The 25307-nt window shown below is 43.7% G+C and overlaps 1 protein-coding gene across 2 annotated transcripts in view; it reads left to right on the top strand.

Annotated features, from left to right (window-relative positions):
* Nucleotides 1-24605, top strand: part of UPP2 (uridine phosphorylase 2) — a 42891-nt gene extending 18286 nt beyond the window's left edge. For both annotated transcript variants that reach the window (XM_048485931.1, XM_048485932.1), the window contains exons 4-7: nucleotides 4130-4244; nucleotides 7542-7751; nucleotides 21294-21440; nucleotides 24147-24605. In XM_048485931.1, the coding sequence (XP_048341888.1) occupies nucleotides 4130-4244; nucleotides 7542-7751; nucleotides 21294-21440; nucleotides 24147-24304 (630 nt within the window). In that variant the 3' untranslated portion in view covers nucleotides 24305-24605. The remainder of the gene's footprint in view (nucleotides 1-4129; nucleotides 4245-7541; nucleotides 7752-21293; nucleotides 21441-24146) is intronic.
* Nucleotides 24606-25307: the final 702 nt, after the last annotated feature.

Genomic DNA, 25307 nt, shown 5'->3' with positions numbered 1-25307 from the left:
ATTACCCAGGATCCCAACCTTTGTCAGACATAAGATAATCACCCAACAGTTGTAGGTTCACCTCAGTTCCTGCATGTACGGTTCCTGATCAGGACTGCAATGCACATGAAGATGGAGTTCCAGTCTTTTCTGTCATCTGCCTCAGTGGTTCTGTTGAGGGAAGGGTATAAATTCTATAAATGAGTAAACAAACTGTTCCATGGAACAAAACCTCCCTGAGACTGTTCAGGATGGGCACACAGCACAGGGGAAAATGACCCCTTCTCCATGTGCATCATGTTCCTATATCTTATTTGTGGAGGAACTGAGGAGAACCCACAGCTCCCATGGGGTTGTGTAGATGAGGACCTTTGCACTCCATAATGTATGACAGCGGGATCCTCGTCAGGGAGATAAATCCCCATACCAATTTGTGGACCACATTCCTGCTAGAAATTACCCTCACTTGTAGCTTCGGTTTTAATTGGCACCAGAAATATCAAAAATTTACACCTTCCCTCCGTATCGTTTAGCACTATCTTAAATTCACATTATTTTGCATACAGCTGAGCATAATAGGCCAGAATATAGCCTGGACTTATTCAGTAAAGTATCCAAGTGATCTATTTCTCCCAAGTCCTAAACTAGTATATTCATTTTATATCTAATTTACCTGCAATTTCCTCTTCCTTCCTCTTCAGTCGCTTCTCAGGCAGTTACTGCCAGACCAATCTTTCAGTATTTTAAAATGCTACATGTTTTAAACTTTAATATGCAGAGTGAAAAATTGCCATGGCTTGTTTGTGCTTTTTCTATAAATTATTTCCCTGCTCTTCTGATACAGGGAATCTAAGAGATGTACGGGCCTGCCTAGGAAATTCCCTACCTCCCTCTCTGCTAGAGAAGCGAGACTCAAGATTAATAGGCCAGAAGCACAAATTTCTGTTCCCTTGCAAGACAAAGGGGGTATTTTGTTCTGGCATGAAGTAGAAGCAGGATCAGACTCAAAGACCATGATTTATACTTCTGTTCCCTTTGAATCATGTTACATATCTTGACAATCCTACAAATTGACTTAGAAAGGCCCTTGGGTTACCAACTAGCAGAGAAAGCACACATTTTTGTTCAGGTCAGCAGTCTGTAAGCAGACGAATTAGAATCTTTTCCAAAGGTGCAAGAATTTATTATCTCCTTTGGAAAATACTGTGAATTAGTAGTTTGTCTCTCACAGAGGTTGGAACCTCCGTACCTGCGGGACCGTCTTGCCCCATATGTCCCGAACCATATGTCCGAACAATTTGCTGGTGATCCCTGGCTCCTTCATGATGCGGCTAGCCTCTACCCGGGCCAGAGCCTTTACAGCTCTGGCCCCCGCCTGGTGGAACGCTCTCCTTCCAGCTGTGCGGGCCCTGCGGGATCTCAATGAGTTCCACAGGGCCTGCAAGACTGAGCTGTTCCACCAGGCCTTTGGGGAGGCTGGCCGCTGATGCCCCCACCCCGTTAACATCTGTGGATCCTGCCGTCCCTCCCCTCTTTTAGGGGATTAGTTAGTAGGTCGCCTCCTGTTGTATTATTTATTGTATTTGATATTAATACGCTGTTTTGAATGGGGTTTTAATGATTCAAAGAGTATAGAGCCATTTTATTATGATTTATTTAATTATATGAGATTTATTGATTTTATTTTGTGCTCTATTCGTATATTCATGTTCACCGTCCTGAGCCCTTCAAGGGAGGGCGGTATATAAATAAATAAGTAAGTAAGTAAGTAAGTAAGTAAGTAAGTAAGTAAGTAAGTAAGTAAGTAAGTAAATAATGGCTGGTATCTGCACACAGTGTATAACAGACTTCTCTCTGTGATATACGTCTGAAGAGGACAGCCACAGATGCAGGTGGAACGTTAGAAACAAGATCTACCAAACCACGGCCACACAGGTCGGAAAACCCACAACAACACTGTTACAGTGTGTAACAGACTTCTCTCTGTGATATACCTCTGAAGATGCCAGCTATCAATGCAGGTGAAATGTTAGGACAGTGGTGGCGAACCTTTGGCACTTTTCGAAACCGAGTGCCCAAATTGCAACCCAAAACCCACTTATTTATCGCAAAGTGCCCACACGGCAATTTAACCTGAATACTGAGGTTTTAGTTTAGAAAAAACGGTTGGCTCCGAGGCGCGCGTTACTTGGGAGTAAGCTTGATGGTAGTTGGTGGCTTTGCTTTGAAGCAACCTTTCAACTCTTCCAACGGGTGAATCATGACCCTAGGATGGTTTACTCAGAAGCAAGCCCCATTGCCAGCAACCGAGCTTACTCCCAGGTAAAGGATCACGCTTTAGTTCTTTGCATGAAAATCAGGCTCATTCCGCACATGCAGAATAATGCACTTTCAAACTGCTTTCAGTGCTCTTTGAAGCTGTGCGGAATAGCAAAATCCATTTGCAAACAGTTGTGAAAGTGGTTTGAAAATGCATTATTTTGTGTGTGCGGAAGGGGCCTCAGTGAGGTTTAACAGCGCTTAACAGGGTTACCTACACTACTTCCCCAAAACTAGGTCTTAGGTATAATGCTAATAATCGAGCCCAGCAGCCCAGGCCAGCCTAGATGGGGGGGGGGGGGACTCTGTATGCGCGTGCCCACAGAGAGGGCTCTGAGTGCCACCTCTGGCACCCGTGCCATAGGTTCACCACCACTGCCATAAGGTTTTCAAAACAAGAGACATTCAGAGGTGGTTGGCCATTGCCTGGCTTTGCATGGCAATGCTGAACTTCCATGGAGGTTTCCATCCTCCTATCCAAATACTAACCATGGCCATCCCTGTTTTGCTTCTGAGATCTAATGAGATGGGCTACCCTGGGCTATCCAGATCAGGTATAGTACTAAAGTATGAGCCTATGGTTTAAATCTCACCCCAGGCTCAAGTTGCTGCCTTAGGCATCTTGTCATTCAACTCCCCCCACCCATGTGGGAATACTGGCTTACCTTAAAGATGGTTGAAAGATGAACCCAGTAACATATGCAAAGTGTTCTGAACTCACTAAAAGTGCTACATAAATGTGAAGTAGTATTCTTAAAACAAAGATAATCTTAGGCCTTCTGTCCCACTGGATGATCACCTATGGAAATCCTTTCATGGTCCAGCATATTTTATCCCACTGCCCCTCCAAGAAGTTCAGGGGAAGTTCTTCCTTTCCCCAATTTATCTAGACAGCAGTTTCACTGAACAGCTGCTGTGTGCTGCTACTAGGGTGGGAAGGGCCAAAACCTGTGCGAATAAATGCTTCCTAGCCAACTTGAAATATGCATTGCATTATTTTGGGTTGAACTGGCTAGATGAGGTGCCGATTCAAATCTGAGCGCTTGTCACAAGGAAACAGGCATTCCAGTTTATGGTTCGAAAAACACTATTTAATTGAACTGTTAACATGGGAATGGGCATGTTTAGCAGATTTCAAGGTCATTTTAGTTGCAAGAGAAGCTGAAGTGTAGAACAGGAGTCTCTTTTAAATCATTGGGAACATTCAAAACACTGAGGACACAAGCCAACCAAAACTTAAGTGCTTTTCAGTTCCATTTATACTAGTGTGAAAATGAAGCATGGGATGTAACTGCCTGCTACTGAAATCAACAGGATTTTATAAGTGGTTAATTTCAGTTGAGTTAATGGTTGTAGTTTCCTGAATTTCTTGTAACTCAGAAAAAGGTAACTTTGAGTGGGTATTATTCTTTTCTATCAAAATGGCAAGTGAGCTGATGATGTATGTCTAAGAATTTGAATGTTTTGCACACGCAAATCCTATTGATTTTGGTATCAAAGAGCCAAGTTAATAATATTGGATCGTGCCTTTTATATCCACTAGCATGGTATTCTACTGGGGATGGAGGTGACCTCTTTGATCAACCAAAATGGCTATGCTGAGAATCATGGGCTCTTTATATACAAAAAATATGTATGATGTGGGTCTATAGTATGGAGGGGAACTGGCAGATACTGAGTGAAAAAGCTGGCTGGATCCAACCCATTGACTTTTACTGAGACTAATACTTTCTGTTTAAGTTGATTATTTTTATTAAATGCATTCTAGAAATTCCGCTCTGTTTTTTGCTGAGACAGCACAGAATTACCCTTGTTTCTTTTTCCTTAACAGCACGGGATGGGTATTCCCTCCATTTCTATTATGCTGCATGAGCTAATCAAATTGCTACACCATGCAAAATGCCGTGATGTTACCATTATACGCATCGGTACTTCAGGGGGATTAGGTGAGCATAAGAGTTTTGCGGCTACCAAGCAGAGGATGCAAATTAAATGCATCTCAGGAAAAGGTCATGCCTCTATGAGATTTTTTTTTTAAAAATCTGAAGTCAACAAATATCGAACTGCTAAAAGAATATAAAAGATCAGACTGATGTGTTTTTCTAATATTGCCTCAACTCGGGAACTTTATTTTCTTTTCATATTAAAGCTGTACAGGTTGGATGCCGTCTATTGGATGTCAACTTTTCAAAATACCAACACATGAAAGGGTCTCAAAGCAGTATCAAAGTACAATAAAAATGTTCAGATTCCACAGAGGGAATTATTTTCACCCATGGAGTGTGACTTTCTTCCTTCTCAGCTCACACTGCAGCCCCAAATCCTCCCACTGCTTCTTGGTGCCCCTCTCCACCCCACCCCACCCCGAATACAATTTTGTTGAGCATTTTGAGCCACAGCAGCGAGAGGGAGAAGGCCAGAAAGTCACACTTTTGCAGGCTTCTGCCCTCAGAATGCAGCAGTGGATGGATCCAGGTTCCTTATAAAGCACCCGCATTCAGCAGCAGCCATCAAAGGGGAAAAGACAGCCAATTAATTTGTTTTTGGGGGGGGGAGCTAGGGAATGTGGCTGACTAAGCAATCCATTCCAGATACATGCAGATGGGCAGATTTTTCATCTCCTGAAACTTCTGCTTGAATGTGATACCCAGTTACAAAGTCAATTCAGAAACTGATACATCACAGTCAACATGAACTGTTATTTGAATTCTGTTTTCTGGTGATGCCAGGATCAGGGTCCTTTGGCATATAAAATACTTGCTTTCCCGTTTCCAATCTCCCCTAGTTGTTGTAACATACTGTTTTCCCTCTGAGAGCTCAGAGTGCTGCATCCAATCCGTATAGACAATACTGAGCTAGTACAGGGCAGTATCAATCTTCTACCAGCCTGACTGGGTATAAGACAGCTGCATATGCTGACTAAGGCCGTTTCCGCACTGGCAATGAATGGTGACCTGGAGACGGTAAAAACGCCGTCTCCAGGCCGCCATTCGCACGGGGGGCACAGCTGCAACGCAGCCGCGCCGCCCTCCCGGCCTGAAGCCGGCGTTTCCCCAGAGCGCTTCCCAGCGCTCTTTTTGGGGAAACGCCGCCGTGAAGCCGCTGCCGAGCGAACGGCAGCGGCTTCACGCCTCCTCCCCCACCCGGCACTTACCTTGTCCCCGGGCCTCTGGTGCGTCTGCCGAAGGGCCTGGAGCATGCGCCAGAGCCAGGGCGTCCTCTTGTGGCCTCGGGCGACGCCAGCCAGAGGCCCGGGACATTGGTCGGCATACCGGGCGCTCCGTACCGGCCAGTTCGTTGTTCCCAGGACCGTCCATGTGGACGGTCCCAGCGTCATCGGGTCGGCCTTCGTGCGGAAACGGTCTTAGATTTATGGTGGGCCTGATTCAGGGCTGATGCCTTTTAAGAATGGTGTCTGGTAGGTTTTGTTCTTATTAAGCATGTTGGTGTGCATGACAGAACAATGTTAATATCCTGAAGCATCCTAGGTCAGTATATTGAAAGTGATGTATCAGTTTCTTAATTGACTTTGTAATTGGGGATCAGTTCTTTTCAACTAGGATGTTGAGAAATTTGTTTTCAGAAAACCCACAACATCCTAGTGATTCTGGTTGTGAAAGCCTTTGACAATACATAGTACTTCTCAATGCTTGTGTTTAGGTAAGCCTTACACTCAGGGCCAGAGTGAGGGGGAACTGCGCCCAGGGCACAGGTGCTTCCTGCGCCCCTGCCACATCCCCGCCCACCATGCCCTGGAAAGCTCCCACTACGCCCCTGCATAGGCATGTGCCCAGTGCATTGTGCACCCCCTTTCCCCTTGGTGCTACGCCACTGCTTACACTAGAACCACATTTATGCACCATTACTGGCACTAATAATTTACTGGTATTAATAGCTACTCTAAAGCAGCCTTTCCATAATCAACAAATATAACTTAGAGCATCAGAGGCAGTAATAATTGTTTGAAATATGTACCAAAGGTACTATTCCACCTTCCCTTTGACTTCATGCTCACTTTACCAGTGGTACATGCAGTACATTCCACTTATGCATGTTTACTACCACCGAATGGTAATCCTGTGTTGCAGAAAACAATAAATAAGTTTTCTTATGCTATCCAAATATGGAACAAAATGAATTTGCACAACCATTTCTGATAAAGTGTATCTTTTCTTCTTCAGACACACATTTTGACAACCTAGATAAGATGTTAACACCACTGAGATTTATCCTACTACTCCATGCACACATTGGAATTTTCCAGCTGTCCTCTGTTTCTGCAGCTCCCTTCGTCCTTGCCCCATAAAAGATAATTTCCAGAGTTGTGAGGTGCACATAGAAGAATAGCCATGTGTTCAGCGAGAGAGCTAATCCAGTCAGAAACTTCCTACGTAGCTGGTATGGGACAGTAGTTCTCAAGCAGAACATCAGAAAAGATACCAGGTTATGGCAGTCATCTTTTCTCATTGCTACTCTTGGACTGACTGTAGGGAGATACCCAGGGAAAAGTACTACCCCATGCTTATCCAAGGCCATTCAAATTCCTGCCAGTTATGTGAATCAAAAGGGACCAGAAACCAAACTGGAGAATTCTGTGTAAAGAGACTATGATCTCTGATCCTCACAATAAGATGTGCCCAAATACTTAGCTGCATCTACATAGTTCTTATATACTAAGGTACCATATGTATAACCTATAACGAGAAACAAAGACCAAGGTAGTTAGGTTTTTGTTTTTTAATCACACCATGAATAAGCCCTAGTTCTCATTATACAGCAGTGGAAAATGGTACATGAGAATGTAGTTTAATCCCCTTAATAACCAAGGATCATGTAGATGTCCAGACTACCTATGACCCATACATCAGAAAAAAAATATCAATCAGAATCCCCTGACCTGGACAGCCAAAGCTGGCCTGATCCCATCAGATCTCAGAAGCTAAGCAGGGTCAGTCCTGGTTAGATCAGAGACTACTGAGGAATTCCAGGGTTGCTATGCAGAGGAAGACAATTGTAAACTACTTCTATTAGACTTTTGCCTTGAAAACCCTACTGTGTTTCCATAGGTTGGCATGACTTGATGGCACTTTATACACACATTTATCCTTAAGCCTCTATGACTATAACTGTTCAAAATACGATGTGAGGAACATAGCCTTCAGAACAAGAATGTACAATGTACAATTGCGATGTATTTGTGTTCTTTGAATACTTAACATCCACGTAACATGTTGTGTTTTCAGGGATTGAACCTGGATCAGTTGTAATAACAGACACAGCGGTGGATTCGTTTTTCAAGCCTCAGTTTGAACAGGTGATACTGGACCGGGTGGTTGTGCGAAGCACTGAACTTGATAAAGACCTGGCTGAGGAACTACTGGAATGTAGCACAGAGATAATGGATTTCCCAACACTTATTGGTCATACAATGTGCACCTATGATTTTTATGAGGGTAAGTGAGAACAATTGATAATAAGTCATTTTTTTGCTCCTAAACACCAAAAGGAATCCTGAAAATGTTATAGTATTTATGGCATGACCTATCTGGTGCTACTCTAGTATGCGGTCGCTTTTAATCTTATGTCTTTTAGATAAATTTGAAGACCTCTGCACGCAAGATACGCAATGATAAACAACAACAAATAAGCCAACTGTTTATTCAAGAAATAGAAAGAGGGTACTTTCCTTAACCACATTCCTTTATAGCATTACCTGTAATTATATGTCCTCCATTTTTAACTACTGAGGAAAGATTTTTTGATTAAGTTTGAGAACACTTAAGGTCTAGCCTTCTCTCTCACAGGATGTTTATAAAAGCAGAGGGAAGCTATTCCTCTGTAGAAGGAACCATTACTAATATCATCTTTCTCTCTCATTTTTCTGTGGGTTTTCATTCTTTTCAAATGTGACCTAAAGTGTGGGAAATTTAGTATAACCATGCAAAATTCATCTCCCAAAAGTTGTACATGCCAGAACTGGATCTCTATTTCACTCCATGGAAGCACATTTATAACAATACTTGAGCATTCTTCATTTCTTTTTTAAAAAGAAGAAACCTTCCATTATTTATTTTATTCTATACTGAAGAGGGAGAACAATGAAATAACAAATGCTATTTGTTGTGTTGTTTTGGAAGCTGCCTCCTCTCCTCTTCATCCTAGTCCACCTTTACCTATTCGCATGGCAGCCTAGAACCACAATGACTATCCGGACAAAAATTCCCATTGAAGCTTCCTGACCCCATCCAAACGCCATATGATATCCAATGACATAACTTTCCCAGTCCTGTGGGCTGCCTGGTAGTTTGTCTGTCTATGTCCCTCCCTTTTTGGCAACTTGTCCTATTCACCTTCCCACACTTACTGAGCTGTAGGTAGGCAAGGGGAAGCATAGAAAATGGAATCTACTCCTAAATGCAGTGAAAATGATCAGCACAATAAAATGTCAATCATTGCAGGGATGAAGAATTCATGTGGCCACTTTTTCTGTGCAGTCACCCCTGCAGACACCCAGGAAATCAAGTGGAGTGCTTGTCTTGTGCTTTTGACTTTTTCCCTCCTTGGGTTGCCACCCTCCAGGTTGTGGCTGGAGATCTCCTGTTGTTATATCTGATCTCCTGGTGACAGAGGTCAGTTCATCTGGAGAAAATGGCACTTGAGAAGTTTCATTCTATTATACCCCAAACCCTGTTCTCCTCAGGCCCTCAAACAGGGTCATATAAACCTATGGCCAGGCCCCTAGGCTTTCAGATACTTCAGGCCCCTGCCAGCACTTCAGTCTTTCATCCCGCTACAGCTGACAGCCTGACCCTGATACAGTAGGTACAACACCACACTACTTAGCCTTAAGTAGCCCATTTTGAGAGCCTCCTGAAGAATTTTACTCATAGTTTTACTTACTCACATGTGATCAAGATCATGACTAGACTCTATCGCTTTTGGAGGTGTAATAAGGTAAGAGGTAGTATGACGTCACCACCCTGACACTAGCGCACTATTGGCCTGCTGTCTCCCTCTCCCCCCACGCTGACTCAAAACAAACCTCAGCCAACTACGAGTGAGCCTTGCAACTTGCTCTCAAGCACCTTGCATGCTTGCTCAGTAAACACCTGTCAGAAAGGGCAAAGCGAATAGGTGCCTCAGCAAAATAAATCGATGGGCCCCTAGTCTCTGTGAGGCCTCTAGGCTTCACCCTAAACATCCTTATGGATAATATGGCCCTGCCCCCAAAATCTCCCAAGTATCTTCCAAACCAGAGCTGGCAATCCTATTCCCTCCCCACTTGTGATGTTGTCTTTACCATGCTAATGACTAAAGTGGGACCGTAACCACATATTGCTGGATATCACTGTGCAGTGTTCATTCAAAATTGAATTTTCCAGACATTCTATTAGCAACTGATTGATATCCACTGATGTGCAAATGCAGCTGAGGTGCTTTTCCTGAATAAAACTCAAAAGTTGATCTGAAGTGGTGCATATTTATAGGGAAATGTGTGTGCAGGTATAGATGAAAACCTATTTTCCAAACAGTTGAACAGTGCTATAATTTAGATCCTGGATATCTGTCACATTCACCCTGTTTGCAAAGATAAGATTATTATGCCAGCTTCCCATTTCCTTGTGTGCAACACTCAGGAAAATTTAGGAGCCCCTAGACAGCAGTGCCTTATGTTCTTCATCCCCCCCAAACATGTATTGACATTGTGAAAAACAAACATATCCTATTAAATAGTTAAAGCAAATTGTCCCTTGTCAATAATCATAACACAATGTTAACAGCTGGATTACACTCCAGTTACTTCCCGTGACAGGATTATAGTTTCCAAATTACCTTGCTGAAGAAAAATGTCAAGAAGTGCGACATTTATGTAAATAACCATTAGCTCCTCTGCACTACCATGGAACCTTTTCTTTCAAGGCAATTAAATGCCATTTGCAAAGCGGGTGAAACAGAATAAATGGAGAATTAATAATCTGCGACCTATTTATAAACCTTTGGATCTGATTGCAAAGCATGGCCATCTGTGTTCTTGCCCAAGGCCGCATTTCCTCAAAGCCATTTCAGAGGATTAAGATGCAGGAATGAAAAGACAATGAAAAGGGTGGTCCAGGTTAGCATGATAGCAGGTGCATATTTGCCATCTCAGAAAATATGTGTTACAAAGAAAACAGTGTGACTTGTTCAGTTTGACCATTAGACTTGCTAGAACCCATCGTTAACAGTAATTGAAGAGATTAGGTCCTTTAGTTCATGTTATATAGTCAAACAAACAAATATGTAGTTGCCTTACATGATGTCGCATCATCGGTATATGTAGAAGAAGAAGAAGAAGAAGAAGAAGAAGAAGAAGAAGAAGAAGAAGAAGAAGAAGAAGAAGAAGAAGAAGAAGAGGAAGAGGAGGAGGAGGAGGTTTGGATTTATATCCCCCCTTTCTCTCCTGCAGGAGACTCAAAGGGGCTGACAAGCTCCTTGCCCTTCCCCCCCTCACAACAAACACCCTGTGAGGTGAGTGGGGCTGAGAGAGCTCCAAAAAGCTGTAACTAGCCCAACATCAGCCAGCTGGCATGTGTTGGAGTGCACAGGCTAATCTGAATTCCCCAGATAAGCCTCCACAGCTCAAGCAGCAGAGCAGGGAATCAAAACCAGTTCCTCCAGATTAGAATGCACCTGCTCTTAACCACTACACCACTGCTGCTCTGTACTGACCAGTAGTGGCTCTCCAAGATTTCAGGCAGCGAAACTCCTTCTACTTGAAGCTTAATGTACACATTATGGAGGATACAGATTGTGTCCCAGTCTCCATCAGAATACATATGAGGGGTTAGCTTCTCCTCAATTCCTGATTAAATTTATGACTGAAGCACACATGGACGAGCATCAACCTCCACCCCCCACCCCCCGCCCCACTGCTACATTTTTCTTTACCTCAGGCTCACTGGGAGGGGGAGCACCATTTTGACCTGCAGGGAAATCCATAAATGTACATGCTTTCATGTACACTTTCATGTACACTTCAATATGTGGGTTCCCTTAATATGTGGGTTTCCTTAAATAGTGCCCCTTTGGGACTATTTCAGGTCAGGAATACTGTGGTGCTGGGGAGGCTGAAGGCCCTTTTCCATGAACTTCACAATCTTGAGTTAGGTACCACATGCATGGGAACCAAGGCGAATCCACAACTCACATCAAATTATTACACAGGTTGGATTTGGGGACTCCACCCTGTTTCCTGAGTTTCCTGCAATTTGTAAATGAACATCACTCAGATATTTTTACAGAGATACCATGGATTGAGTCTGAAACCTCCAGCATACTCTACCACTGAGCCACAGACCGACCACCCAAAAGCTGGAGTAGTATTGACACCCATATACATATTTTATACTGTTTGAGCTATGAAATTAAAGTGTGCAATTTTATCCATACAAATCACAACCTTCTTCACTCCACCAATTGGTGACAAATTTTCCTCACTGCAGGAATGATGGCAAGGCAGATGGCATTGTAGAATACATTAATGCAAAATCCCCAAGCACCTCCTGGCACTCTGAGTTTGAACATATGCGCAGCTCCATTAAGGAAAACTGTTAAGCCCCAACGACAAATATATCCAATTTAAACCACCTGCTAGCCAGTACATATCAGGGGGCAATCTGTACGAGAACTTGCCCTGATATTTTAATGCTGGTTTATTGCTCTCAGCCTGGATGGTGTTAATTGCATCCCCTTGCTTTCCTCATTCTGATCCCTTTCCTTCCCCCACAGACTTCATTTCTTATGGTTTATGAAGCATCAAGCACTGTAGCATAACAGTTCAACTGAAGACCCCCTGCTGTAGCCCTTCTTCCTCATTCAGCCAGGAGAGGGAGGAGCTTGTTGAGGTCACTGACCTCAGCCACCACTTCCTTCCCTTCTTTTCATTCCATCTGTCCCAGCAGTAACCTGCCATTCAAAAAGTAGAGAGTTTGCAGTTGTTTTACATTGTGTTGTTAGCTGAAAAGTTAGACACCCTTGAAAGAAAAGCCCAACTATACGTTATGTTTGTTCACTTGGTTGTATGTTTTCTCATGTTCCCTGCAGCCCCCTAACAACCATGGAGAACTGCTTCTAAAAATGGGCTTAGAACAGTGCCATGGGTGCTAGAAGGGCTCCCCCCACCCCGAGCAGTTTTCTCATGTGCAAACCACCCTGGGGAGAGACATTTCACCAAGTACCTGTGCATGTAGTGCAGAAAAATTAGGGAAATATGTCTCCTCCCCCCACAGCATGGTTTGCCACAGTAACAGAAAGAAGAACAGAGCTTAACAGACTGACTTGACTAACTGACTATACACTTTAGGGATTTCCTTTTGTTTCATTAAAGGCAGGCCTGAATAAAGCTCATTGATTTTTTGAAGGTAATGTGCTATGGTCTGCAGCGAGAGCTTTCATAGTTCTCCAGATACGTCAATGTTTTTTGTGCAATCAAGAGGCAACACAGACTTCCAGTTGGGGCCTCTTCTAACCCAATGGGTGGGCTGATTCTAAACATTATTAAGTGCTCTTCTTCTGTGAGGGGAAGAGGTTGCAATCCTAACCCTCTTCACCTCAGCTGCTGTTGATTAAAATTAAAGTAACGTGACCTGTGCAGAAATCACCACCTCCTCTAGGATCCAAACTACAAGTTATGATTGTGTCCTGACCTGACTTTGAATAGGTCACACATCAACTGTGGGTTTCCAGCTGTGAATTCATTTCCCAACCATGTGAGCTACAATTGGATCAGGACCTTGGTATGTTGCGAGAAGGGGCTTCAGCCTTCCTCCCCTGTGCAGTTTTCCTAACCCGGGGCCAACCTTGGGACTTGTGTTTACCCCACTGAGTGCAGCATATGTATGTATTTATTTACTTACTGTATTTATGGTCCACTTTTCTCACTGAGAATGAAAATGGGTTACAAAATTAGAATAAACAATTGAATATAATTATTATTATTTATTAAACTTATATACCGCCCTATAATTAATGCAGACTAAAATTCTACTTAATGCAGTCGAAACAAGATGCTACGTAGTGGAATGGTAACCACTGTAGTAGCTGGTTTTGATACTGGCTTGCCCCAAGTCCACTTCTCCTGCTTCCTTCAGTTTCACAGACTTCTGTCCCATCCAGAATATGGATGAAGGGGAGAGATGGGAAAAGGACAGGGAATTGTGAGCATTTGGGGTTGTAAAAATAAGAGTATTTTGTGACGCCAAGAATCATGGAAATGCTGAACAGTGGTGCCAACATGGAGACTTTCTGAATGTAACTACCATCCAGCTGAAGAGAAAACATACATTTTCACTGTCCACATATCCCAAAAAAGCAGAACGGAGAGTCAGGGAAGAAGAGGTCTTTGATTTGCTCAGAAGTAGCAGCACAGACTGTACTCTCTGAGACCAGGGGAAAATACAGTGAGAAAAAAAATGAGCTCTGTTTTTTGTGTGAGGATTATCCTTAAAGCTCAACCCTTATCTGGTGTGTGTGTTTTTGAGGGCTTGTGTGTGTTTGTTTTTTTGAGGGAGCTTTGGGAAAGCTTCTGTCTGTGTAGGAGAGCTTCTTTGTTGTTGGCTGTGTGTTTGCCTCAGGCTGTTGATGGGTGGGGATTCCGTTTAATCACCCAGCCAATTTGAATCAACAGCCACTCACTGCCATTCGCTCTTTGACTTGCTCAGATGCAGCAACACAGACTACTTTCTGAGACCAAGGAATAAAACATTTACTTGCTCAGAAGCAGTGGTGTGCGCCTAATGGCACGTGCAGTTCTTACCAATAAGAACCCATCTTCAGGGAGATAGCAAAACATAGAAAGGTAGCCTGACTAGAGACGGGGGTGGGGAACCTGCAAGCTCTTCAGAATTCAGGAACTACAATTCCCATCAGCCTCTGTCAGCATGGCCAATTGGCCATGCTGGCAGGGGCTGATGGGAATTGTAGTTCCTGAACATCTGGAGAGCCGCAGGTTCCCTACCCCTGGACTAGGGGCAAGTCTTCAGTCCTTAGGTCTCGGTCTGCTGCTCAGTGAACAGGGCTGGGCTTCAAAGAAGCAAGGCTAAGTGGGATTTTGGGTGGTCAAGTGTAGAAGGGGACTTTTGAAAGGGAGGTCCAGAAATCTGTTCTGCAGAATTTAAGACACCCAAAATATGGATCATCAAGGAGTTACTGCTGTCACCTGCAACAGAAGAAGAAGAAGAGTTTTATATCCCCCTTTTCTCTCCTGCAGGAGACTCAAAGGGGCTTACAATCTCCTTGCCCTTCCCCCCTCACAACAAACACCCTGTGAGGTAGGTGGGGCTGAGAGAGCTCCAAGAAGCTGTGACTAGCCCAAGGTCACCCAGCTGGCGTGTGTGGGAATGTACAGGCTTATCTGAATTCCCCAGATAAGCCTCCACAGCTCAGGCGGCAGAGCTGAGAATCAAACCCGGTTCCTCCAGATTAGATACACGAGCTGTTAACCTCCTACGCCACTGCTGCTCCTACAGCTGTGGAATGTTTGTTTTTCTGCCAGAGGATATGGGTAGCTAGATCTGCAGAAAGTGCAAGTTGGATACTTTATTAGAAGAGAAGGTACAGCAGCTTGAAACACAAGTATCTACACTTCAGCGCATTAAGAAGAATGAGACTTTCATGGACAGAATGGAGCAGACGGTCCTGGGTGGAGAACACACCAGGGACATCTCTGAGGAGGATGGCAGCTCTGCAACAGAGGAGGTGGGCAAATGGAGAAGTGTAACCCATAGAAGTAGAAGGACCAGGGAGCATTCTGTGAATTTGAAACTACAGAATCATTTTGAGGTCCTCTCCCTTCTCGATGAGGATAGGAACAGGCACAGGAGGAATGGACTCAGCTCTCAGAGAATGCACGATAGAAGGTTCAACCCATGTAGTGTCACCTGCAAAACCCCAGAGGAGATGTGTGGTGGTGGTAGGGACTCCCTGCTAAGGGAGACCAAAGCAGCAATTTGCAGGCCTGACAAGATGTATCAAGAAGTATGCTGTCTTCCTTGGGCAAAAATCCATGATGTCACATAGAGGCTGAGAAGACTTGTCAAGCCCACTGACCATTATCTTTTCCTTTTAATCCACGTCAGAACAAATGACACTGCTAGATGTAGCTTTTGGGACATCAGAAAGGATTTTGAGGCCCTCAAAAGGAAGCTTAAGGAACCGGATGCACAGGTTGTCATTTCATCTCTACTTCCAGTTGAAGGACATGGGCCCAGGTGGGAAAAAAAAGAATAGTGGAGGTGAATAACTGGCTTTGCAGGTGATACCACCAGGAACATTTTGGCTTCTTGGACCATGGTCTGCGGTTTCATGAAGAGGGACTACTGGCAAGGGATGGGTTACATTTTTGCTAGGAGATTGACAAACCTTATCAGGAGGGCTTTAAACTGACTGAAGTGTGGGAGGGAGACAATATTCAAATGGGAAGGAGTTCATTTAGTACTAGAGAGAATTGACTAAAGGTTATAAAGAGAACTGAGTGAATAGTTCAAAAACCCAGCAGTGAGGGGATGAAACCTTAAATAAGCACCCACAGGGCATGAACCAAAGCCTTAGGTGTCTCTACACTAAAGCACAAAGCATGGGTAATAAACAGGATGAACTGGAACTCTTTACACAACATAATAAATATGATAAAATAGGCATTACTGAAACCTGGTGAGATGAATCTCATGACTGGAATGTAATAACTGAGGGATACAGCCTATTCCAGAGAAACAGATCAACTAGGAAAGGCACTATATGTCAGGGATGATTACACCTGTGAGCAGGTCCATGACTTAAATCCTGGGAATCAAGTTGAGAGCATCTGGGAAAAATTAAGAGGGAGAAAAACAACAGTAATCTCATTGTCGGGGTCTTCCTGGAACCTTCCTGGAGCAAATGACCAAACTTTCACAAAGAAGAAAAATAGTCGTAATGGGAGATTTCAATTATCCAGATATTTGCTGGGAGTTAAACTCTGCCAAGACTACGAGATCCAACAATTTCCTCACTTGCCTTGCAAACAATTCCATGGTCCAGAAGGTGGAAGAGGCAACAAGGGGACTGGCCATTTTAGATCTGCTCCTTACCAACAATGATGACCTGATTAATGAGGTGGAAGTGGTAGGGTCCTTAGGTGGGAGTGATAATGTTCTCCTGGAGTTCATTATACAATGGAAACAGGATGCCAAGACTGGTCGGACACTGGTCTAGACTTTAAGAAAGCTGGTTTCAGTAAACTTAAGAAACTACTGGGTGTGATTCCATGGGTAAGAATACTAAAAGAGAAGGGAGTACAAGATAGATAGGAGTTTCTTAAAAGTGAGATCTCGAAGGCGCAATTTTAAACAATTCCAATGAGGAGAAAAAATTGAAGGTGTCTAAAGAAATCATGAATGCCTAAAGGATGGATGTCTAAAGAACTCTCAAGTGAGATAAGATATAAAAGGGACATGTACAAGAAATGGAAAAGGGGGAAATTGCTAAAGAAGAATTCAAACAAATAGCCAAGACATGTAGGAAGAGAGTCAGAAAAGCTAGAGCTCACAATAAGCTCAGACTTGCAAGAAATGTTAAAAACAATAAAAAGGGCTTTTTTTGTTATGTCCATAGCAAAAGGAAGAAAACTGATATGATAGGGTCGCTGTGTGGAGAAGATGGTGAAATTCTGACAGGAGACAGAGAAAAAGTAGAACTACTCAATACCTTCTTTGCCTCGGTTTCTCCTTGAAAACAGTGCTCAACTGAGGGGAAATGGGCCCAGTAGGAAGATATAGTAGGGGAAATTCAGTACAGAATAAATGAAGTGCTAGTACAGGAATACTTGAATACTTTAAATGAATTCAAATCTCCATGGCCTGATGAAGTGGCAGAAGTAATCTCAGAACCACTTGCTATAATCTTTAAGAACTCCTGGACAACAGGAGAAGTCCCAGCACACGGGAGGAGAGCTAATGTCATCCCCATCTTCAAAAAGGGGGGGAAAAGAGGACCCAAACAACTACCAACCAACCAGCCAGACATCAATACCAGGAAAGATTCTAGAGCAGATAATTAAGGAGACAGTCTGTAAGCACTTGGAAGGGAATAATGTGATCACTGAAAATCAACATGGGTTTCTTAAAAACAAGTCATGCCAGACTAATCTTCTCTCTTTTTTTGATAAGAGTGAAAAACTTTGTAAATGAAGGGAATGCTGTGGACATAGCATACCTTGATTTTAGTAAGGCCTTTGACAAGGTGCCCCATGATATTTTTGCAAGTTAGGTAGAAAGATGTGGACTAGACAATGCAACTGTTGGATGGATTTGTAATTGATTGACTGGCTGAACACAAAGAATACTCATCAATGGCTCATTTTCATCCTGGAGAGAAGAGAGTAGTGAAGTTCCACAGGGTGCTGTCCTGGGCCCAGTGCTATTCAATATTTTTATCAGTGACTTGGATAATGAAATAGAGGGCATGTTAATCAAATCTGCAGATGATACCAAATTAGGAGGAGTAGCTAATAAGGATTCAAAATGATCTGGACAGGGGCAGGATTCAAAATGATCTGGACAGATTAGAGAGCTGGGCCAAAACTAACAAAATGACTTTCAACAGAGATAAATGTAATATTCTACACTTAGGCAAAAAAAAATAAATGAAATGCACAGATATAGGATGGGTGACACCTAGCTTGACAACAGTACATGTGAAAGGGATCTGGAAGTCCTAGTAGATCACAAACTGAACATGAGTCAGCAGTATGATAATGGCAGCCAAGAAAGCCAATGCAATTCTGGGATGCATCAATAAGAGTATAGTGTCCAGATCAAGGGAAGTAATTTTACCACTCTAATCTGCATTGGTCAGACCTCACCTTGAGTAGTGTGTTCAGTTCTGGGCACCGCAATTTAAGAAGGATATTGACAAGCTAGAATGTGTCCAGAGGAGGGTAACCAAAATGGTAAAAGGTCTGGAATCCATGCGCTACATAGAGAGACTTAGGGAGCTGGGATGTTTAGTCTGGAGAAGCGAAGGTTAAGGGGGGACATGATGGATATATTTAAATATTTGAAGGGATTTCATGTCGAAAAGGGAGCAAGCTTGTTTTCTGCTGCCTCAGAGACTAGGACATAGAGAAATGAGTTCAAGGTGAAGGAAAAGAGATTCCACCTAAACATTAGAAAGAACTTCCTGACCATCAGGGCTGTTTGACAGTGAAATTCACTACCTCGGAGTGTGGTGGAGTCTCCTTCTTTGGAGGTTTTTAAACAAAGGCTGGATTATCATATGTCAGGAATGCTTTGATTGTGTGTTCCTACATTGCAGGGGGTTGGACTTGATGGCCCTTATAGTCTCTTCCAGCACTATAATTCCATGATTCTAAATGGAAATGACTGGGCTTGTTTGCAGGGTTTTTTTTGGGGGGGGGGGGGGGGGGGGGGTTACATGTTTATTTTCTGGATCCAAAAATAGTAAAGTGGGAATGAGTGGTTTTGCCCACATCAGGGTGCATCCCTCCCAAATGCATTGAAGAAGAGTTTGGATTTATATCCCCTTTCTCTCCTGTAAGGAGACTCAAAGGGGCTTACCAGCCCCTTTCCCTTCCCCCCTCACAACACACACCCTGTGAGGAAGGTGGGGCTGAGAGAGCTCCAAAGAATTGTGACTAGCCCAATGTCACCCAGCTGGCATGTGTCAGAGTGCACAAGCTAATCTGTTTCCCCAGATAAGCCTTCACAACTCAAGTGGCAGAGCGGGAAATCAAACCTGGTTCTCCAGATTAGAGTGCACCTGCTCTTAACCACAACACTGCACTGGCTCTCAGGAACTGTAAGATCAACAGGCGATATGATGAGTTTGGGTCCAGGGATCCCTCACTGGAAGGCACTCTGACACTCAAAGGCAGTAAAACTCTGCAACTCAATGCTAGGCATCAAGGACTTGGTCTCTGTGCCTTGTTTGTTGGTTCTCTGGGGCTACTGGTGACCTGCTGAGTGAAACAGGATGCTGGACTAGATGGACCACTGCTCTGATCCAGCCATACTCTTTTTATGACATTCCAGGCTTTCTGTCCACCCAACAGTCCTTTCCAACACCAGAAGGTTTATTCCTGGGGCCACAAGACCTGCATTAAGTAACAGCCATATTACTTGGTTTGGGCAGATGCACTAGAAAGGAGAAGAGGGCAACGTCACTTCTTCCAGTCTTATTTGTGAGCAGAGTTCTGCTAACAAAGGAAGGAGCCATTTCCCTTTCCCCACTGTAGCCACCTGCCCCTTGTGGCTATTTTTAAATGTTGTATGCTGCCCCAAGTTACCTGCGAGAAGAGGGTGTGGGATATAAACATAGAAATAAATGTTATTCCATGTAGGTTCCATGAACCCAGAAATAAAATTTTCTGGAGGCAGAAAAAATACTGCCGGGGCGGGGATAGCGTGGGAAAGCCTGTGGTCCTAGTGCTAGATCTAGCACTCTGCATTATATGTGAAATTACAGCAACAAAACTGCTTCCACTCGGAAGTGGGACAAAAGCCCCTCAGAACTCACCAAGATAGACAGATTCAACCTGAGAAAAGTTCATCCATTAGCCAGAAGCTTCTGCCACTCCTTGTAAATGCTAATCAATGGTTAGTGTACCTCCATTTCGCATGACAGTAATGTTTAATGTCTGGCAAAACCAATGGGAGCTATTTGTTTTCCCTTCTCATAGGATTCTCTTTATCTGAATTACTTGCAGCTCAGGGTTTAAACAAACCTTTCTATCCTTTACCCTGTAATTTCTGCTTTTTCCTATGTTTAGTTGGGGATTCTCTCCTCTTCACACTGTAGTAAAGCACATTAGCCTTAATTTATTGACTTCTTCACAGTGATAAAATATTTTTAAGACTCTATCTTTATGAGTCTTTTTGTAGTTCATTTGGCGGTCTTTTGCAATAATGTTCTGCATTTAAAAACTACATAGCAAACAAGATATTAATATTTGAAAAAGTGTGCTACTAATACTGAAAACATTTTAAATTTAAGCAGAATAGAATTGACAACTTTGGGCTTTCTGGGGAAAAAAGTTTGCTCTGTTCCCCCCTTTGAACAAAAGGGAGAGGAGGGGGCGGGGTTTGGCCACTGGCTGGTGGGATGGGAGAGCCAACCAAAGCAGACACTGTGGCCCTGATGAAGGATGTTGGGGTGGTGCAGATGGCCCAGCATCCCATTGCCCCACCCTCCTTGGCCATGGTGTTGGGATTGTCTGTCACAATTCAGATATTAAGGGGTTAACTACGTGCATGCTAATTAGTTACTGAGGTCAGAGTTTCATGACCAGCTCATGAACTAACCCCCCACCATTGCTTATGTGAGACAAGTCAAGTAGGTCAGAGGTTATAAAGTTAAGCATGTTTCTTTGTCTCACACACACGAGGAGTCACACACGAGGCTTCTTCTTTGTTAAGATTCATCTTAAGAGATGAATCTGTGCCTTGCTACATAGGCACCATGTGGGCTCACATGGTCCTAAGCAATGTAACCAAGTTAGAGCTAGAATAGAAAGTTGTTCTTTGTTTTATTCTATGAAACCCTTTCCCTTATTAGTAAATACACTTTTATATAATCACGGCAACTGTTTCATGGTCTCTTATGCCCCACTCTGCTAATTATCAAGTTTAACAAACCCAACACGTGGCTAGCAGCAGAGGCAGAAAAACCACCCTCCCAGGAGGAAAAATTTACAATGGGGTCACATGGAATAAGTACTGGGGCCAATCTGGAGCAGTTGGGGGGGGGCAGGAACTGGAGTTAGCATTTTTCACTGGGTCCCTTGGACCAAAGCAGCTTTCTGATCAGCTGCTGGCTCATAACTAACTATTGGTGAAAAAATTATCAGCAACTCAAATGTGGGCTTTCTGGAAAGAAAACTCTGTGATGACAACTCATACCTTCAAACTTGCAGCCTATGGAATTATGAAATAAGATGTGCTTTTATTTCCCTTCTTTCTAAGGTCAGGGGCGGTTAGATGGGGCACTGTGTTCGTTCTCCAACGAGAAAAAGTTAGAGTACCTCAAAAGAGCTTACAACGCTGGCATTAGAAATATAGAAATGGAGTCGACTGTGTTTGCTGCTATGTGCAAGTTGTGTGGCCTTAAAGGTAAGTCACAAGGCAGCATGCTGGCTCACTTGGTTGTTCTGCATCTCTTGCCCTTCGCAGCTCATTGGCCTGGATCCAGCACAAAACCTCTGCTTGCACTTGTAGCTCCTGAGCAAGGGGAACCTCAAGCATTAAGATTTTGCTCACATAGAATTGCACTAAATTTATGCTCCTCCATGAATATTACTGAATCCAAGCTGCTGTTTAGTCTCTCAAAAGCACTTAACTGCAAAATAACCAGCTACCCAAGTAGCTCAGCTTAAAGCATGTTAACTATTACTAAGGAGGTAAATTTTTGTGTACCACTTCCTGCTGAAGGTGGAGCTGTCAAGAGAATATCCATCTTAAAGGAATTTTCCAGCTTTAGCAAATGCTTTGCTTTTGCAGATATAGAGTGCAATCCCCCACCCCAATTGCCGTTTTCTCAAGGACAAGTCCCCAGGCAAGCTTAATTAGATCATGCAGTGCAGCTGAGAGCCCTCGCCGGGAGGGAGCTTTGCACTCATTCCCTGGAAGATTCCGTGAGGACAGTCCTGTGATTGGTGGTGAAGGGTCAGCAGGTTATGGCCAGCATTTTCCATAAGAGTAGGAAGTCAAAGAACAGGGAGTTCCTTTTTTCTTTCCCTTTCCCCCTCATCATTACCAGAAAGAAACAGCGTCGCTTGCTGTAACTGTTCATCTTCTAGTGGTCATCTATACAGGCACACGTCTCTCACATCTTCCCTACTGATAGAGGCTGTCATCTAAAGTGGATGGCACCTCATGGGGATGAAAGAAAATCTGGAGGGAAAGGTTTCACCCTTCCTCTCTAGTTACATGACTAGCGACACAGGGGCATACCTATAGGGACATGGGATAACCCATATCCCTGGGCGCACATAGACCTGGGCGCTGGCACCAGCTCCAGGTGGTAGACCTGGATGCCGCCGGCAGCTCCGAGCAGTAGACCTGGACGCCGGCGTTGTCTTCGAGCAGTAGACCTGGACATCGGTGCGAGCTCCAGGCAGTAGATCTGGATGCTGGCGCAGGCTCCAGGCAGTAAACCTGAATGCTGGCATGAGCTCCAGGGGGTAGACCTGGGGTCTGGGCTATAGACCTGGGCGTCTGCGGGGGGGGGGGGGGCGGCGGCAGAAAATTCAGATTTTTGTCCCCAGGCTCCATTTTTCCTAGATATGCCTCTGCCTGAACGGGGATAGAGGCTAGCTCAGTCTTGTGACTGAGAGAGGGGAGCACCTACTATCCAGCTAAAGCTTTCAACCTGCTACCTAAAATGCTTTGTTCTGGCCTGCGTTAGAACAGTCCCACGAGTGCCTGTAACAGAGGACCACTAGATGAACAAACTGTTATGGTAAACAATGCCGTTTTTATTTGCTATGCATCATGTCATTACTGAACTGTGAGCTTTTGAAAAAAAATCTTTTTTCCTAATTTTCTCTAATAAAGCTTTATTTTACTTATAATTTGGTGTGAATTTACTGACCAAACCCAGAACTATTTGGCTGTGTCACTGTACAGTGAGTATTTTGGCCTGGAGGGCAGAATGCTGTTTTTGTGTCGCACAGTGAGATCTCAAATAATGAACAGTCTCAGCTCAATAATAGAATGGCTCCAAGTCCTGTTGCCTTCCTAGAATTAGATTCCCTGGGATAGCTACAACACAAAGGTTGAAAATGAATTTGGAGCAACTCGTATCCAGGAACAGACATTCTCTCTGGAAATTAAGTGGTTTTATAAATTCGTTATCTGAGATTGATCAGCATGTACAATAGAATGAAAAGGTTAATGGTGTTGGCAAAACTAAAGCCTTTGAAGTCTCCTTGTAAAAAGTTTTTGAAAGTTATTCCCATGTTTTTTAAGCTTTGGGTTGTGTATCTGTTGCTTTGTTTTTTCGGTGGCTGCAAAGGTCACCGGGCTCTTGCTGACATTCCTGAAAACACATTAACTGTTCTAATCCAGGCTATTCCAAAGCAAAGCAAGGGTACACATAGGACATTTATGTGAGCACTACTTACCTATGGTTGTTTGCTTAATTTCTTTCATCTATACCTTTTCCCACTGAAAGATCTAAGTGCGGTCAGTAGTGCTTCAGTGAAAGAGAGTACCATATTTATGCAGTAGAAAATAGTCCCTTAGTGTTTGGGGCAGGGGGATGGCTGGAGGGGGCATTTCACCAACTATTCAACTGCAAGAATTCTCATTGCCTTCCAAAATAAAGATGCATCAAATGTACTCATGATATTCACTGATTTCAGATCTCAGAGCTGGCATGGTAGCAATCAATTGTCCCTCTAAGCATTCCATAGCGCTGCACAGAACTTCAAAAACACTACACGGAACTGAGCCACCCAGGACAACTCCCCCTGCCAGGTGACCACCAGTATGATGGTCACACACCTGCACATCCAACAGGGAACGTTGGAAGCAATATTTCCATATCCTAAAACTAGACCATGAGGAAATAGCCTTGCATAAGGCAATGTGGACCAGGTGACCTCAAGTCTTTATTGGTGAAAATAACATTTAATTAATTAGCCAATTGATTTCAAAGTTACCGCAACCTAAATGCTTCAGGAACTTAACAGTTAGATATGAACAAACAGACAGCTCTTCAGATCTATTGTATTATTCACCACCTTATTTAGTTTATATATGTTTGATATAAAAACAAGCCTGGCCCTCTTTTTCATGTGATTATTTTCTTTCTAGCTGCAGTTGTCTGTGTGACTCTCCTTAACCGACTTCACGGCGACCAGATCCAGGCATCCCATGAAGTTCTACTAGACTACCAGCAACGTCCTCAACGGCTGATTTCAGTGTTTATTAAAAAGCGCCTTGGACTTTGGAATCCAGAAGGTTCAATCTGAAAGTCGGCGATGGTTGTCGTTGCAACAATTCTCTGCAGTATATGTGCCAGTCTGCAGACATACATGTATAGACATTAATTTGATGCCATGTTTTAGTAATTTGATTATACGCAGCAAGCGTGAAGGAGGATACCTGAGACAGTGCAACAAAAAAAAAATTACATTTACAGACCAACAGTAGCAACAATTCAGCTATAGCTAGGGTTGCCAACTTCCAGGGGATGGCTGGAAATATTCTGCTATTGCAACTGATCTCCAGACTCCAGAGGTCAGTTCACCGGGAGAAAATGGCTGCATTGGAGAGTGGACTCTATGGCATTATTCTCAGCTTTGGTCCCTCCCCTCCCCACCCCAAACTTGGCCCTACTCAGGTTCCACCCCCCAAATCCACAAGTATTTCCCAACCCAGAGCTGGCAACCCTAGCTATAACAACTCTGGCTACGGATGCTGCCACATATTATAAAAGTTTGTTTTTAAGTAAGCCACATAAAATTAATGCCTAATTATCCCACGTTATAGCCTTCAAACATCTGCTAAAATTCATTTTAGGTTAGCACCAGATTTCACCCATACCACTTAAGTAAAACTAATACCTGCAAGACCATCCGCACCGGGACCTTATCAGGCTAAAGAAGGGATGGAGTTAACAGCATCATAGGTCTTTCCCCACCCCCAACCTCCCTGGGGCATGCCTGTCGCTTCCTCTTCCTGGAGGCTTGGCCCATCCTCCTGGGTTGATTGGCTGGAGCTATTGCCAATCAGGTGTGACTGGGCCAGGCTGCCCTCCAGCCTCACTGTCCATCTCCCTTAAATGGCTGCCCTGTCTCTCCCTAGCCAGTTGATGCTGGAACATTAAGGCTCAGGGCTGTCTACACAGCAGCTATTCTTCTGTTGCCCAGCCTTGCTGTGTTGCCAGCCATGTGGAGGTTGGACTATCCTGCTATGTAGAGCAACAGGGGCATGGCTGAATTTTGGCTGTATCCAGGCCATTGCCAGGCAATC

Source organism: Sphaerodactylus townsendi, linkage group LG02, assembly GCF_021028975.2.
Source record: "Sphaerodactylus townsendi isolate TG3544 linkage group LG02, MPM_Stown_v2.3, whole genome shotgun sequence".
Lineage (NCBI taxonomy): Eukaryota > Metazoa > Chordata > Lepidosauria > Squamata > Sphaerodactylidae > Sphaerodactylus > Sphaerodactylus townsendi.
The sequence above is the reverse complement of the archived record's forward strand: the minus strand, read 5'-3'. Positions and strand labels throughout refer to the sequence as shown.